This window comes from Leptodactylus fuscus, chromosome 1, assembly GCF_031893055.1.
Source record: "Leptodactylus fuscus isolate aLepFus1 chromosome 1, aLepFus1.hap2, whole genome shotgun sequence".
NCBI lineage: Eukaryota > Metazoa > Chordata > Amphibia > Anura > Leptodactylidae > Leptodactylus > Leptodactylus fuscus.
Window position 1 is genome coordinate 55,149,931 of NC_134265.1, and position 16,425 is coordinate 55,166,355.

The 16,425-nt window shown below is 41.8% G+C and overlaps 1 protein-coding gene across 1 annotated transcript; it reads right to left on the minus strand.

Annotated features, from left to right (window-relative positions):
- Nucleotides 1-450: 450 nt before the first annotated feature.
- Nucleotides 451-16,355, minus strand: UTP15 (UTP15 small subunit processome component). Its single transcript, XM_075270709.1, has 13 exons — nucleotides 16,255-16,355; nucleotides 12,868-13,014; nucleotides 12,200-12,292; nucleotides 10,413-10,597; nucleotides 8,955-9,133; nucleotides 7,693-7,818; nucleotides 7,092-7,227; nucleotides 5,192-5,276; nucleotides 4,329-4,481; nucleotides 4,087-4,188; nucleotides 3,067-3,200; nucleotides 2,513-2,571; nucleotides 451-955 (listed from the first exon to the last, which is right to left on the minus strand). Exons 2-13 carry the CDS (start codon nucleotides 12,955-12,957, stop codon nucleotides 723-725), a joined length of 1,575 nt encoding a protein of 524 aa, XP_075126810.1. The 5' UTR covers nucleotides 12,958-13,014; nucleotides 16,255-16,355; the 3' UTR covers nucleotides 451-722.
- Between the last annotated feature and the right edge of the window lie 70 nt (nucleotides 16,356-16,425).

Sequence of the window (16,425 nt, forward strand, 5' to 3'; positions counted from 1 at the left end):
ATCAGTCTGGACATGTGCCAGCTCCCAATTCCCAAGCTTCCTTTAATCACTGGAATGGGAACTTTTGCACCTCTATTGAACATCTATTTTGGTACAGAGAAATGTGGAAGGATCTTGTAAAACCTGAAGAATTCCCAAGAGGTCAGCACTGAGATCCTCTTCTGTCGTGCTTGCGACCATAAGGCATCCAACACAAGGATGGTTGGGGGTCATTTACAATTTCACATAACCAATCTACATAACGTAGCATTTGTGACATTTCCAGTTCGGAAAATTATTCGCCATGTTCATAATAAGACTTTATTGCTTTGCAGCTCGAAGGACCTCTAACCGGGATGGGCAGCCATTTTATCATGCTCCGTATTGCTATATTGCATACTTAGTCATTGCCAGACTTCCCCTTGTTGTATAAGTGATGTGACAATACCAGGCACTACTAACTCTACCAGCAGCGCACCACCCAAAACAGACGGGAGACTGGACAGAAGTGGGCAAGGAGCTTTACCCGTATTCATTTACAAGTCAGACATCCAACAAACACAGTTCATGTAAAAATGACTACCACTTTCTTTAGAAGGGCGTGACTGCTCAACCCTCAGAATTATGAACATGGCTACATGGGATCTAAAACAATGCAGATGTGCGATTTGGACCAATCCATCCCATATAAAATATATTAAAAAGCAGTATAAAAATATACATGTCCACTGGTAATGGCTGCATCATGATGAGGATTGCACAGCCATCGAGTCCTTGTCCTCAGGAATACTTGTTGGTTTGGTTTCTTTGGAGATCGTTGTTTTTTTCCTGGCCATAGTAGCAAAAAGTGTGTCCATCATCCCCAAAACCTCAAGGAGTTCTTCCTGGTAATTGACTTCTTTTTCCAGTACATCTTGAAGTTTCAGAAATAATTTATCCACTACAGGTGACTGGTTTATGACAGTAGAATATATGTCTAAAAAGAAAAAAAAAAAAAAAGGTCACTAACAGCATAAGAGGCTATAACAATGCCTCACCCTCCAATTATCAGTCTTTTTCGACAAACCCCTCCCCATCCTAAACTGCCAATCACTCCAAAACTTAGGTGAGAAGCAGGTCAATGACAGAGAAAGAAAGACACACTGCTGCAGCTAACAGTAGGTTTTCTATCTCACCCCAAAGTGGTTCAATCACATGAATATTGCTTAGTAGGTCTCTAATGTCCTATTTAGTACTGCTGCTTCTGAGTAATATCCACAGTTTTATCCATATGCAGCCCACAGGGAAGGGTATTATAGAAAAATGTGTCTGCAGAGGGGAAACTGTTAAAATGATAAACATAAGTCATATAATGGTCATTCCTTATGTATACAAGCACGGCAACTTATTCGGAAAAGTTATCTGAAAGGTTAGGCCACACAGAAAGCACAGTATCCCCTCCATTATTTATCAGGCACAGCTCCATACTTTTAGTAGTGGTTGTGCCTGGTATTACAATTCCCTACAGCTTTATTTCATAACAGTCGTAGACACTACTAAACATACTGAGCAGTGTCTGGTAAACGATGAGGGAGAGGGCCGCAGCCCTTTTAAACAGCTACTTATTGGGACTGCTAAGAGCTGGACCCTCACTAATCTAATACTCACTTCTAAAGTTTGGGATAAGCCTTTAAATGAAAAAATCTAAATGAGTCTTGCACAAATAAGAAGTTCTGTATTAAAAAGCTAAGCTAAAATATCATAGTATCCTAACAGTATCCATGACAAAGGAGTTGCCCTGTCCATGCATTTGTGTGACTGGTGCTCCATCCACTTCTATGGGGCTGTGAACACTGTAATCTCCAGCAGCACTCACAGCCACATAGAAGTGAATGAAGTGCCTGTCACAAAAGCGCACTGACACAGAGCAACACAGTGACTCAGTGGTTATCACTGCAGCCTTGCAGCGCTGGAGTCCTGGGTTTGAATCCTGCTAAGGACAACATCTGCAAGGAGTTTGTATGTTCTCCCCATGTTTGTGTGGATTTTCTCCCATACTCCAAAGACATACAGATAGGGAAAAATGTACATTGTGAGGGCTAAATGGGGCTCATAATCTACATTAAAAAAAAAAAAAAGTGCACTGGCGCTCCATTCATTAGGAGACTTTAGGGGGGCTTTCAGTGCCCTGTTGTCCTGATCACAAGGCTAAAAGGCCCCACTGATCATACACATCCTCTTGTCCTGTAGTAAAGTGTTGCCAGGAAATCACCTATTGCTTTAATCATGTTTTTGGATTAAACATATTTCTTAAGAATTTTTGGTAATTTTTTTCCCATGTTATGTATATTTAAAAAAACAAAACACTTTTAGCATTAATTTCTAGGTTTAAAATCATTATAATATGTAATATTTCTTCTTCTATAAAGAGCGTGAAACAGCTGCCCAAATGACCAATGGGGACCATGACTACATATGAACAATAGGCATTTACTAGAAATAACAGTACATGAAAGTTGTATACTGAACCTCTTGTGTTATGTGCTACACTTACCAGTGACTTTTTCTGCCACATTTAACAATATCGGAGCAAATCGAGGATCTACAATGTGCCTGTAATAAGAAAGAGTTGGTCAGTTATATATTATACACACGTAATGGCTGCTTTTCTGCAGTTAAAATCTCTGCGTTATCCATTATTAAAAAACTAAAAAATTATAAGAGTATAAAATATACTTTAAAAAAGAATTAAATGTGGATTATGTGAGAAAACAAAACATTTCTGCAGTCTATAGAACTGTACATAGTTACATAGTAGATGAGGTTGGCTGAAGACATCAGTCCATCAAGTCCAACCTATAACAACCTGTAGGGCCAGCTTATCGAGCTTTTCAGTGTTATTGGAGGATTTCATTCTAGTTGTGGTACTCCAGCACAGACACTACAGAGTGAATGGATCTTTCTGTTTCAGCTCTGACCACTTTATAAACCCGGTACAAGAGCCGACCAAGAACAGCTAACTAGTAGTGGTGGCAGATGATAAACTACCCCATTGATCTGGTAATGATCTTCAATATATTTGTGATATTTGTAACGCCAATTACTTACTTCATGAGGAAGAGGAGTATTGTGGAGAGTTGTTTCTCATCCCTCCCTGCTAGGGCATTTTTTAGAGTTCCTCTTCGTTCAATATCATTCATCACCGCCACAGTCACTTCTGGAGTTGAATTTACAATTGTACTCTAAGACAAAGACAAAAATGAAAAGGTAAATGACTGTAACCAAATTGCTTCCATAAGTTTCATGGCAGTCTGAAATTTACAATCACCTGATCAGACTGACCCATCATCTAACAGAAAGAAGGCTCCTCGTGGCACTTGAAACGGAGTCACCAGTTTATAATAGCTGTTGCGTCTTTTTAAGTATAAGATGGGGCCATAGTGGAGGCCTGAGAACTGCCCAAAAATACTGATGGCCAGCCACAGGGAACACCTAAAACCCAACTTTCTCTGGGAAAGCATACATTCACTCTCCATGTTCTGGGACACAACTGGCACAGATGGACATCAGTGATGAATATAAACTATGCAATATCATACATTTCCATCTATCACAGCGAATTGTACAGTGAATTTAAATTGTGCTCTAACCACAGGTTAAGAGATAAATGTCTAATGAGTGGTGCAACTGCTGGGACCCCCATCGAACATGAGAACACAGGACCCAGATTCCAATATTTAAATGGATCAGCTCCTTTGCTCTATATAGGACAGCAGAGAAGAGGCCATAGAGAGCACTAAACTCTCCGGCAGTCCCATAGAAACAAATGCAGCAGCAGCGCATGATCACCGCTTTATTTAAGTCAGGGCACTTTGGACCTTGGTTTTAAGAATGTTGGAGATGCAAGCATTTGGACCTCCACCAATCAGACACTTACTCTGAGAATAGCGTATACATTTAGTACATGGTTTAACCCCTTTAAACGGAGGTACTGCACCATTAAAGCAACATTGGGTCTTAAAATGATAGTTATGCAGCAAGTGATGACGTTCTAAAACACAACCAAAGACAAAGGTGCATCATAGTAAAACAGAAGTATATTCCTATTAGCAGCTCGTGGTCTCTTACCTCTAGGACAGCATCAAGAGCTGCAGACACCTGGAAACCTCTGAGCAAGGAGTCATATTTCCTCAAGTGTTTTTTTACTGGTTTACTGACAATAAAGTCATCCTGTGGAGGAAACAGACAAGTCAGAAAACTATAATAAATCTCTTATAGCAATATAAATTGTTCATCCACAGGACTCTCCTGAATCATCTATCTGTATAGATGTGACACCAGCACATACTTCTATCTGGAGGACACCTTACCGATTGTGGCCTGTAGTTCCTCCCTTTCACAAACATTCGGTATCTCGGATGTTTCTTTTCTTTTGGTTGACTTGGTTTCTTATCCTCGGGCTTCCGATGTTTTACATTCAAGACACTATTGGTCATTCCCACCACAATCATCTCATCATCAGGCTGAAAAGAGTAAAATACATAAGCCTGTAATTTTACAACATAAGGCCTCACTCACATGTTTGTTTTTCACAGTTGTGTGTTTTTGTTCACCACAGTCCATGGTTGTCCATGGTTAATCCATTCTTTCAAGTCTATATTTTTCAATACTTTGGATCTTTGAAAAACAGGCAGCACATGGAGGGCACCTTGGACACCCCCCCCCCCCCTTTCAGAATCCGCTGCTAAAAACAGTTCGCATTGACTTCAATGGGAGCCACTCGCTTCTTTTTTTCCGCTAGCTAGTGGTGGAAAAAAGAAGCGAGATTACCCTTCTTGCCGCAGATTCCGCAGTTGACTCAGCTGCGGCACGAGACACGCTCCAGTATAGGCCCATTCATTTGGGCCTACACAGGAGAGGGATGCCGCATCAACGGCAAGCGATGCAGCATGTTCACACGGTGGAAAAGGTTTCCGCGACCTTTTCCTCCATGAAAACATACCCTTACTGGTTCATTGCAGAATATACTACATATCTAGCTGCTACCTACAAACACTAAGTTATCTCTAACAAATGGTACAGACTCTATTTGATAACAGGCTGTGTATCTGGCTCAAACCTCATACTACAAGTCCGTGCCAAGCTATGGGCAAACACATTGCTTTGTCTCTTGTAGTGTCTTATGATGTCCATGAACATATAAAAAGAAATTACTAGTATATATCATACTTACAGCCAACGCAAGGCTTAGGATTGAGGCCGCATAATCAAAACTATGGACAACTTTGTAGTTGGTGGTGCTGTAGATCTTCACGTGCCTGTCAAAGAGAAAATATATAATCAGGTCTAGTAAAAATAGTCAAAGTGGCCTTAACCTATGGCCTTACCTATCTAACATTATCCTTAGTGCTACTTGGATAGGCTGTAAATAAAGATGACCTAGCCTTGGTATTTAACCTATTCAGAGTCAAAGAGCACGTAATGTCGTGACTTCTGCTGCCCCATCTTTTTTTTTTTTTTTTAATGTAGATTGTGAGCCCCACATAGAGCTCACAATGTACATTTTCCCTATCAGTATGTTTTGTTTTTTTTTTCAAATATGGGATGGAAATCCATGCAAACACGGGGAGAACATACAAACTCCTTGCAGATGGTTTTTTTTTGCCCTTGGCGGGATTTGAACACCAGGACTCCAGCGCTGCAAGGCTGCAGTGCTAACCACTGAGCCACCGTGTGGCCCCCTGCTGCCCCATCTTAAAGGAGGATGTATCAAAGGGAGAGAAGCTGAGCTCTGTGATAAATTGGTTTATGTGATGTGATAAATGGGGTTATGTAAAAAGTAAGGTAACCCCTGACAAGACTCCCAAGTGGATAGGGGGCCACACGGTGGCTCTGTGGTTAGCACTGCAGCCTTGCAGCGCTGGAGTCCTGGTGTTCAAATCCCACCAAGGGCAAAAAACCATCTGCAAGGAGTTTGTATGTTCTCCCCGTGTTTGCATGGATTTCCATCCCATATTCCAAAAAAGACATACTGATAGGGAAAAAATGTACATTGTGAGCTCTATGTGGGGCTCACAATCTACATTTAAAAAAAAAAAAAAAAAAAAAAAAAGACTCCCAAGTGGGGACTGTACTAAAACTGTCTAAAAGTTAGACAGTGCAAATTTAGACTATTCAGTTCTCGGGATTACATGGGATAGTAACATAGTCAACACTTACCCTATTCAAAATCTATGGGTCTAGTGGAGACAGCCAAGTATTCCATGCTTAGCTCCCTTTATCAGTCTTACAGACTTTCAATGAAGGGGCAGCTGAACACCTTGTGTCTACTTTTAAGGTTTTATTTCTGTATGAAAACATTTTGGATATTGACCCGAGACCCTTTTCAATGAAAAGAGTTAATGCTTTTGCCAGGCTTTTATGGAATGATGTTCTATCAACCCTGAGGACCCCCAGCAATGTGCCCGAATAAGCAGTTAACCCTGCTGACTGTGGTGGGACCCCTGCTTATCATAAATGAATGGTCACTCGACTGAAGAGTCTGTAAAATCTATGTAAGGATTAAAGTAATAATAACATTATCCCTTTGTATAATAAAGTTATTTTAGAATAAAAGGGAACACCTAATGCAAAGAACAGGGCTCCATGCTGAAGAAAGATAGTCTGAGAATGTAGAAACCAAATGGTATTTTTGGACCCTTTAATTCTGCTCTGCATATACTTTTAGAGATGAGAGAGTACTGTTCGGATCAGCACGCTCCATAGAAATGAATGGATGCACCTGGTACTTCCGCTTTGATGGCGGCCGGCCGCTTAACCCCCCGCATGCTGGCTACATCCAATCATTTCTATGCGAGCGTGCTGATCCGAACAGTACTCGCTCATCTCTATGTACTTTATAATCTGTTGCATTCTGAGATGCTCTATGATATGAATTTGGGGGAATAGTTGCCTGTACATAAACTTTCCACAGAAGTCCCATATAATTTTAGGTGACAGTTACAATGGTCGCTAATGCAACAAAAACACCATCATATCGCTCTTGTATTTTAGACTTTGGAATAAAATTCAGGTGCTTTTTTTTTTTTGTTAGCCTTGACTATTTCATATAAGTTTTTCACCATGTAACCTACCTGTCTAATGATCCAGACAGCAACCTCTGGCCGGAGCTACTGAGGCACAGACTAGTCACTGTTTTATGATGATTCCTTAATGACACCAATAACTGCCCTCCCTTCAGCAGGTCCCACACCTTTACAAATCTACCACCTAAAGGAGGAAAGGGAAAAAAAATAGAGACGTAAATAGAAAAACACAGGAGATTTACTTTGTACCAGGCAAGTAAATATGTGGTGTGCATCGCTCTCCATTTCCTTCTATGAGAGTTCCAAAAACATCCAAGTCTGCTCCCATGGTGAGACTATGAATGAACCTCACAATGGCCATGGGATGAGTATCAAGAACTGCCCCCCCAACTCACCCCATACCAGCACATATCCTTCTGATCCACATTATCTGTATGTTAACCAAGGATTCACACTTACTTTCTCCACCCTGGTGCTCTGCCTTTCATACATTAACAAACCGGCGAGCAACAACCAATGTACCATTTATATCAGGCCAATAAAAGTGATTAAATTATTACGAAATAAAAACATTTCTCAGCAGACGACAAGTTGAATAAAAGCTGGAAGTAGATTTATCATAAAACTGCACATGAAGGGACCTCCGTACCTGCAGAGACAAGAAGACCCCCTGATGGGAAGAGCAGGACACTCTCTACTGGCTGCTCATGTTCCATGGTCATCACACTTTTTTCTGTTCGGGCATCAAAAAGCTTCACAGTATGATCATAAGAGCCTGGTACACAATAACACCAGAAATAACAGAGGTTTAGAAAGACTGTAATGCCTATATTATTATATATGTATATTAATAGTACACATGTAAAAAAACTAAATAAAACTTATGTACAGACTATAGAAACCATGTTCAAAGAGTCAAATATGCCTTCGGCATATTCTCTGGGAATATTCTTGGTGAATCCACAGTAGGAACTCAAGGATGTAGCAGATTTCTGCAGCAGAAATGCTTTGAAAGGGACGGATCCATGCAAATACTGAAAGTGTTGTGGCGCGCATTTATTACTCCGCTCAGATTTTTTCTAAAGAATGTAAATTGCATAAACCACATCTAATTCACTTTAAAAAAAAAAATAATAATAATAATAATAATAATATAGAAGCAACTCCTGAACATGTGATTCTGGCTTTAGACTGTTTTCACACAGCCATAAAATGGGTGCAATGCCTAGACCCCCTACAGAATCCCTGGGAACCTTGAGACCATGATACAGATTCTGAAATGTGCCCATGTTACAGCGGTCTGTAAGCCCTCTTGGGTGTGGTTGGACCTTTTAGTTATTGAAGGCCAGTTGTGTCACATTGTTCCTGGATCCTGAGATTCGTGTGGCCACTTCTTTAGTATCCCATGTCTTTCTTGTATGACTTTCTATGTGCAAATGATATAGCCAGCTAATCCCGATCCTGCGTGGTAACCTTGGGGAGATGTCTTCTGGCAGCAAGCCAAGCATTTGTTTTTCTTGCACCCATCCTGGATGCAGGCACCATCTTATCATATAACATTATACCAGTTTCAAGTATAATCAACTATATCTAGCATTCAGCTGTTAAAGATAATGTTTTTCATACATTACATGTTTATAACCTTCACACAAATACCCATACTGTATCTGCAGCTCCCTTACTTAGTAGACAAGGTTCACCAAATCTTACTTTAATCTAGCATGCTGAAGAAATAACTAAGACTGCTAATAAAAAGACACCTATCAGGTATGGTGCAAAACTAGCAAGATGCAAATACATGTAATAAAAAAACAAAAACAAAACCCCACAAAGGAATAATCCTACATACAAGCGCAAACCTCTACTATGATAAAAGGGTAAAATTCAAGATACTGGGGAAATCCAACATACCTGTAACAAACAGATCGTCATTGAGCTTGCTCGCACAGCCACAGCGCACGTAGTCTGTATGCTCTTTGTAGGTAGAGATTTCTATGCCATTTGGAATGTCCCAGATTTTGGATGCATAGTCGTCTGAGCCTGACACAATCCGAAACTTATCTGCTGTGAAATCCACAAAATGCACCGCTCTAAGGAAACACAAAGGATACATTGTTTCTAGTAGTTACAGGAAGGAAGATTCTGAATAGTATTATATTACCAAGCAGTAAACGGAGCTGTCAACATTATATAGACAGAGAATCCTATCAACATAACCTTTATTCAGAGTCCTTCCCCTTCCCCATTAGAGACAGCACTACACCCATCTAGGAGTACCCCATGTATTCATCTGAACAAGGCTGAGTTGCAATACAAGATGTAGTCCTTAGGAGGAAAAAAAAAAAAGAGGGTCACTGTTCCTAGCGGAAAATAGAGGCATTTTAAAGAAATTTTTAGAGTCACTTAGTGTCTATTGACCCAGAAAGGAGTAGTATATAACGCACAGTATACAGAAGTGAAGAAATATAGTATAGTAGTCAGCCCCAACACCCTAAAATACCATAGCCAGAGGTCTGAATCATTCTGGTTTACGATCCATTTACCAAAGAAAAAGGTTGTAATATCACAATATCATCGCTGGTGTCCAGTAGTATTTAGGGTTACCATATAGGGCTGGACGATTAGTAAAAATAACAAACTGAACATTGACCAGGACAATCGATGTGATTTTGGGTTAGTTATTACAATATTTGCAGTTTCATTGAAACCGAACACGGACGAACTGAAACTGCTTTTATGTGCTCCTGGCTGAGGTCCAACCAGCGGTCCCCAATGTCAGCCAGAAGCGCCGGAGACAGCAGAGAGTCGTGCCAGAGCTCAGGAGAGGGAAGTAACACTGTTTAATGTTTCATCACCTCCCCAGGCCCTTCGCTTATTGTATTCAGTTTTGCAGAGTTCATCCAACACTTAAAGGAATTGTCCAGGCAAAAATGTTATATTTTAAATGTTAAACAGGCCTACCTGTGACGTTCCAGGGTGTCTTCCGAATGCCACTGACTGGCCTCTACAGTTACGTGACCACTGAGGCCAATCGGTGACTTTAGCAGAAAGGTTCCCAGTCGGTAACGAGTTTCACTTCAAGAAAACAGCCCAGCTGAAGGACAAGACTGTCCTACTAAGGATACTGGTGTGTCAGGGACAGGAGAGCATGATTTTTTTGCCTGCATAACATCTTTAATCATATTGTGAAGGGGGCGTGGTTTAATAGGGATGTTACCAAAATCGCCGTTAATCGTAATCGTGGGAATGTGCCCAAGTAGTCACAATTTTGATTTCAGTCCTAATCGCCCAGCCCTACTGCCACCAGTCCCAAGTACTTGAGAGCCACTAACTGGTGATCACTGCATCATTTCCATAGGAGACACTTACTTAGTATGGCCGATGAATTGTCTCAGAGCAGCCTTTCCGCTGATATCAAAGAGCTGCACTACACTATCTTCACAGCCAGCGGCAAGCAACTTCCCATCTCCTCTGTATGTTCCACAATAGGCTGTATCTTTAAAGCGGGAAAAGGTTTTTATAGGCTCCTGAGAATATTTGCCATAGATGTGGATCTGAAGAGGGTAAAAAAGAGAATAAAAATAAGACTGATGAAACTAAAGGTCTGACACTACAATGTTAAAAGTGCATAAAGTGCATTGCAGCTTGGGAATATTAAAGGGATTCAATCATTCAACCATTTTCTTGTGGCCGCTTACACAGCACACTCTTGTAAGCGGCCACAACAAAATAGCCGCAGTCGGCTTGTTCCCATGGCACAGCAGACTGCGCATGCGTGCCACGTAAAGTCAGAAGACGTCGCGGAGAGGGTGTGCAAGAAGACAGAGGCTGTAGCTGGAGAGTTCTCTCGCAGCATTGGGGACCGCCCCCAGTGCTGCGAGAGAACTCATTAGCATATCGAAGAAAACCGGGAATGGCAGCACGGAAAAGACTTCTAAAGGTAGGAGAATAATAGTCTTTCTTAAAGGGGTATTACCAACTTGCCTGTTCAACCACTTGCAGGCTGTGTGCTCTCTTCACTTCCTGGTTTTCTCGGTACATTGGTGGGCAGGGTTTCACTTGCTCTGCTATCTCTATTCATAGCAGTATGTTTGCAGTCAGTAATGAGGGATTCGTTGTAAATGAATTACCACAGTATGAAGCTGATGTAGCAGAGCTGGATTCGAGTCAGTTTGTAATACATACAAAGGTAACTCCCTATCTCAGCCCTTATCAGTCAAATTCAATTAAACCAACTGATAAGTGGAAGATCAGAAGATAAAAAAGTTCAGGAATCTGGAGCACTCCCCTCCCACCTCCCCTATCTGAGGAGCTCCATTACTTGCCTGTGGCAGAGACTTACACAGCTCAGAGCTGCTCCCAGCACTCAGCCCCCACCCCCCCACCCCTGAGAGCAAGCAGCTACATCACTTGTGGATGGAGCAGATAAGCTCAGCACCAGGCCAGGGTGGTTATGGAAACACAGTGTAAACATTGAAGTGAATAAATTAAGGTTGCGGGCAAAACAAAGCAGTTTTGATAAAGCAATGTATTTAGGAAAAGTCTTAATTCCACATAAACTAGCAGTATAGATAGGATCCTTGTGATGGGACAACCCCTTTAAAGGCTATTCCTACGTGTTAGCGAGAAAAAATTCCATTTTAATGATTGAATCCCTTTAAAGAGGAAGGCGAGGAAAACCTAATATTGCGTACCATGAGATTCTTACCTGCCCAGCGTTTCCCCTACATACTGAAAATGTTTCTATAGTCTATCAGGCGGCATAGCTCCAGCCTGCCATATCTGAGGCAATTATTCAGTAAAATAGACATGATTGTAGAGAAGTCAGATTCGCTTCAAGATTTAATTTTCAGAAAAGATGTTTGTAGCATTTTTTTTTTTTTTGGGGGGGGGGATGAGGCAAAGCTAAGATTACTTCAAAAGTATGAGTAATATAAAGAAAGCACTTTTTTGGCTTTAAAGAAAAAGGAATAAAATCTGCATCAAAACACAAAGCTTTGTTACGTGTGTAAGAAAAAGAAAAAAAAGCGCACCACATACTGGCTGTAGTGCGTCACTGCGGCGGCCGCTCAATGGTTCTAATGCATACGGCACAGAGTGGGAAAAGCGATCTTGCGCAACAAAACATCATCTGTACACTACTATTTCCTACTTACCCGGGTAGATGCTGTGACTGCGTAATTATATGGCTGTTCAGGTGAAAAATCGATATTTGTTACAGCACCAAATTCCTTAATCTGAACAGGAGTCTAAAAAAAGGACAGAAAGAAAATCCACGTTTAATATAAGCAATGTCTCAGCTACAGGCATGTGTTAGAATATAAAGGGAACCCGTCACCATGTCCCCATACCTGTGAATATAAATCTCTGCTATTGCTGTTTATCCACAAGTTCTTTAACTAATGGCCTATTCTTACAATTTCTGGAAAGTATTTACCTGTGTGTATGGAGCCTAAAGATTCTGTATCAGTATACTGTACAAATAACCACATAACTCACTTCTAAGGCTAGATTCACATTTGGCAATGGGTTTCCATTTGGTGGGTAAATGGCGTCTGCCTGGGGACCCCCTGAATGGAAACCTAATCTGATTAAAAAAAACTGTTACCTTAGGAAACCCATGAACCGTATAGACTATAATTGGGTCCGTGGGTTTGCACATATGCAGAGAGAAAAGTGCTGCTGGAAGCGTTTTCTCTCCAAATTTTGTCATGTGGAAAGGGAAATGGAATCCCCAAACACAAATGTGAACCGAGCCGATGACATACGTATAATTCTCCCTGAGGAGAAGATCTAACCAGTACAAACGTCACTCCTTAGTTACCTTGTACCTCCTCCAATACAGAGTATCCTGTGTGATTTTCTCCCCAAGCTTAGGGTAGGATGGGATGGCCACAGGCTTGTATGCCGACATCTTGCCAGCTCAAGGTATTATAAAGTTAACAGTTCTTCTTTTATCTTTCCAAAAGACCTAAAACAGGTAGAACAAAGAAGGAATGATGAGTAGAAATACAATTTGTACACAGACCATAAAATTGAGTCAAATAAGTGCAAAGATAGATGGGGAAAATTTCCACTCCAGATAGTTGTGAATTGGTCACTTAATGTTCAAGTGTTGGGCCCAGTTCACATCTGCGTTTGGGTCATTCCATTCGCCTCTCCGCATGAAAAATGTGGAGTGAAAAGTCCTGCAAGCAGCACTTTTCTTTCTGCATTTTTCACGTGGAAACCACACAGACCCCATTATAGTCTATGAGGTCTGAGGGTTTCCTTAGGTAACCACTTTTTTACGCGGATTAGCTTTCCTTTCGGGGGGTCCCCAAGTGGACACCCCGAATGGAAACCCATGCACAGATATGAACCAGGCCTTGCATGCAGTTCTGACTTCTGCATGCCCTAATTTCTGTGGAGTATGAAGCATGCAAAGTGTTAATATGATTTTGTAAATCACCCTTTATTTGCAATATTAAAATATCCAAAATTCCACAAAGAATATGTACTGCATTCTCTTAATTCTGGCACATTGCAGTAAGTCCCATGTATCTGAACTGAAATAGAGATCAGCTACTACTTATGTCAGCTTTCTGGCACAAGTTATAGTAAATCTGTCTCGTTAAGACGTCCCCACCCCCACGGCTGTGCAGTCGGTACGCAGGACCACCAACTGCAACGTCTGTATTTTTCCACAGCCTTACTCCGACTCCTGTTCTACTCATAAATGGCTGACAGCCACGGTCAGTCAGATGCAGGAAGGCTCCTCTAATATATTAAAGTGTCAGTCATTGATCCCTATGAATAGAAATATGTATCAAATTCAACAATATGAAGAATAATGTATTATTTTATTTTGAAGCTGGAGTTAACGTTTTTTTCCCCCAACTCCACCCAAAATTGAATGGAACAAACCCTTTAATATCATAAGGTTTTTTTACAACACTCTTAACAGCAACTCTACAAGGCTAAACTATGTAGACACCCTGACAGATGCACGACATCCAAGACCAAAGTCATGTCATTTCCAGAAACGTTGATCACTAAATGTCTTGTATTGACAGATCGGGCCATTCCATTCCCCTATCCACATGAAATACGTGGAAAGAAAAATCCTCTAAAGCAGAGTCTTTAGCCTAAATCTAAACACACACACACATTATATATTATGGAACACAGCAATAATCATCTTTATATGGATATACAAGTCAGCCTACAGTGCACCAGGGGTGGACTGGATTTACCTACAAATATCCAGCTCTTCCCTGGGATTGATCCCAACCCTGTCCTTTAAAGGGATTCTATCATTTAGAAAACTCATTTTGAGGTAAGCATATGCTTGAATAGCCTTTAAAAAAAAGGCTATTCAGGTACTGCCTCCAGTTCTGCCAGAGACCCCCCCAGTTTGTTTTTTTTTTTTTAGTAAAAACGGGTAAATAATATATGCCAATGAGGCTCACCGAGCACCCTGGGCGTTCCCGAGGGCCAGCAAGCACACCCCGCATCATACCTCTGATACGTCCCTCCATTGCTTGTACTCCTCCTGTCTATCATGTACTGCCTATATCTTCTGTAGTATAGCTCTGAGCGGTTGAAATCCTGTGAATGTGCAGTAACACTCTGTTCTGAGCGGTACTACACAAGCGCCATTTTGTTGTAGAGAACTGCACTCTACAACAAAATGGCGCTTGGGCATGCGCAGTACCGCTCAGAATGGAGCGTTACTGTGCATGTACGGGATTTCAACCACCCAGAGTGAGACTACACATTGCAAAACTGGGATTGATCTGCTGTGGTCCAGTCAGACATGTATTACTCCACCTTTGGTTTACACTAGCAGAGAGGGGGTTACTGCAGACTTGGCAGCATCTAACCTGCTACAAGGTACAGTAGCGGCAAAGTGGATGAAAAATTACTTGGGTTTAACAGACCCCCATTGTTTATTTTCTACTAGTAACCTACCTACAGGACAGGTCACCAATATCTGATCAGTTGGGGCCCAACATCTGGATCAGCTGATCCTCCAGGCACTGGAAGTTACTACAGGTCAGAAGCAGCTCCATTTCAAGTAATAACTGCAAAGCTGAGGCCCAGTCCACTGTATAGCAGTAATGCTGAGGACCTGCAGCTCTGTGTATTACTTGTATATGAGCACAGCTGCTTCCAGCTCTGTCCACCACTGTAGCTTCCAGGGCCTAGAGGCTGCCGCTTCTATTCAGGGTCCGGGCGTTTAACCCCCACCGATCAGACACTGATGGTCTATCCTATGGATTGGGCATCACTATGAAAACAAAACACCTGGGGACTGCAAAACTCTTTTAAGCCCCATGCAGCAAATCGCTGCCAATAACAGCACATCAGAAAAGCATTGCCTTTTTTACGGAGAGTTTTTCACATGGATGTTTTTGTCTCCATTATACCTAAACAGAAAATGCCAGCGTTTCCATAGGTAGAACTGATATGCTGCGATTTAGCCAAAATCCCATCCACTTTGCAGGTACTGTAATGAGCAGCTGTTTTTTGCCGTTGCAATTCACAACGTGGTCCGCAGCCTTTATTATTATACTTACTTGTATAGCGCCATCATATTCCGTAGTGCTTTTACAGCCACTGCCCCATATAGTATTCCCTATCAGTATGTCTTTGGAGTGTGGGAAGAAACTGAAGGAAAATCATACAAACACAGGGAGAACATACAAACTCCTTGTAGGGATTCGAACCCAGGACTCCAGCGCTGCAAGGCAACAGTATTAACCACTGCTGGTGCCGATTTTCATGCACAGAATGTCTAGGCTTCACCGATCCTTTGCAAGACTACAACTCCCAGCAGGTCTATATATAATTTGCAATCCCCCCCCCCCATTTACTCGAGTTACAAATGAAGTAACTTTACATACTGGACTGATAATCGCTTAATGTAAATACTCATCAATCTGGAAGGCGTTAGTGCCTCACATCGTGTTTGCTATGAGCACGGTAATCGTGTAGTATAATCCGCCCAGCATCAGTGTAGTCAGATGATACAATGTGCAGTATTGGCAGTGTATGACGGCTAAGCACGGAGGTGGATTATACAGGTGCCGCTCCATGTGACCACAGCGCGATACCGGCGGCATCACAGAACCGCAGACGTGCAGTATCAGGGCACAGACCGCAGTAAGCTCGTGAATGAACACGATCCTAGTCAAATACATAAAATATAGTAGATACCGTCACATACCCCTGTATCCCGATCACCAGCACTCCAGCCCCCGCTACCTCACCACCGGGGAGTCACGTTGCCGGATTCACCCGTGCGAGCGGCCATCTTGCCTCATGACGCACTTCCGGGAAAGTCGCGATTGTTCTACGTCATGATTTAGTGCCGGGTAATCTGGGAGGCGTTCTTTGT

Excerpts from the sequence above, each read along its gene's own strand:
- UTP15 (XM_075270709.1), bottom strand. The coding sequence starts at position 12,957 with ATGTCGGCATACAAGCCTGTGGCCATCCCATCCTACCCTAAGCTTGGG. Across the intron at positions 12,293-12,867 it reads TGTATTGGAGGAGGTACAAG|ACTCCTGTTCAGATTAAGGA; the intron begins GTAACTAAGGAG and ends TCCTTTTTTTAG. Across the intron at positions 7,228-7,692 it reads GGGTCTTCTTGTCTCTGCAG|GTGGTAGATTTGTAAAGGTG; the intron begins GTACGGAGGTCC and ends TTCCTCCTTTAG.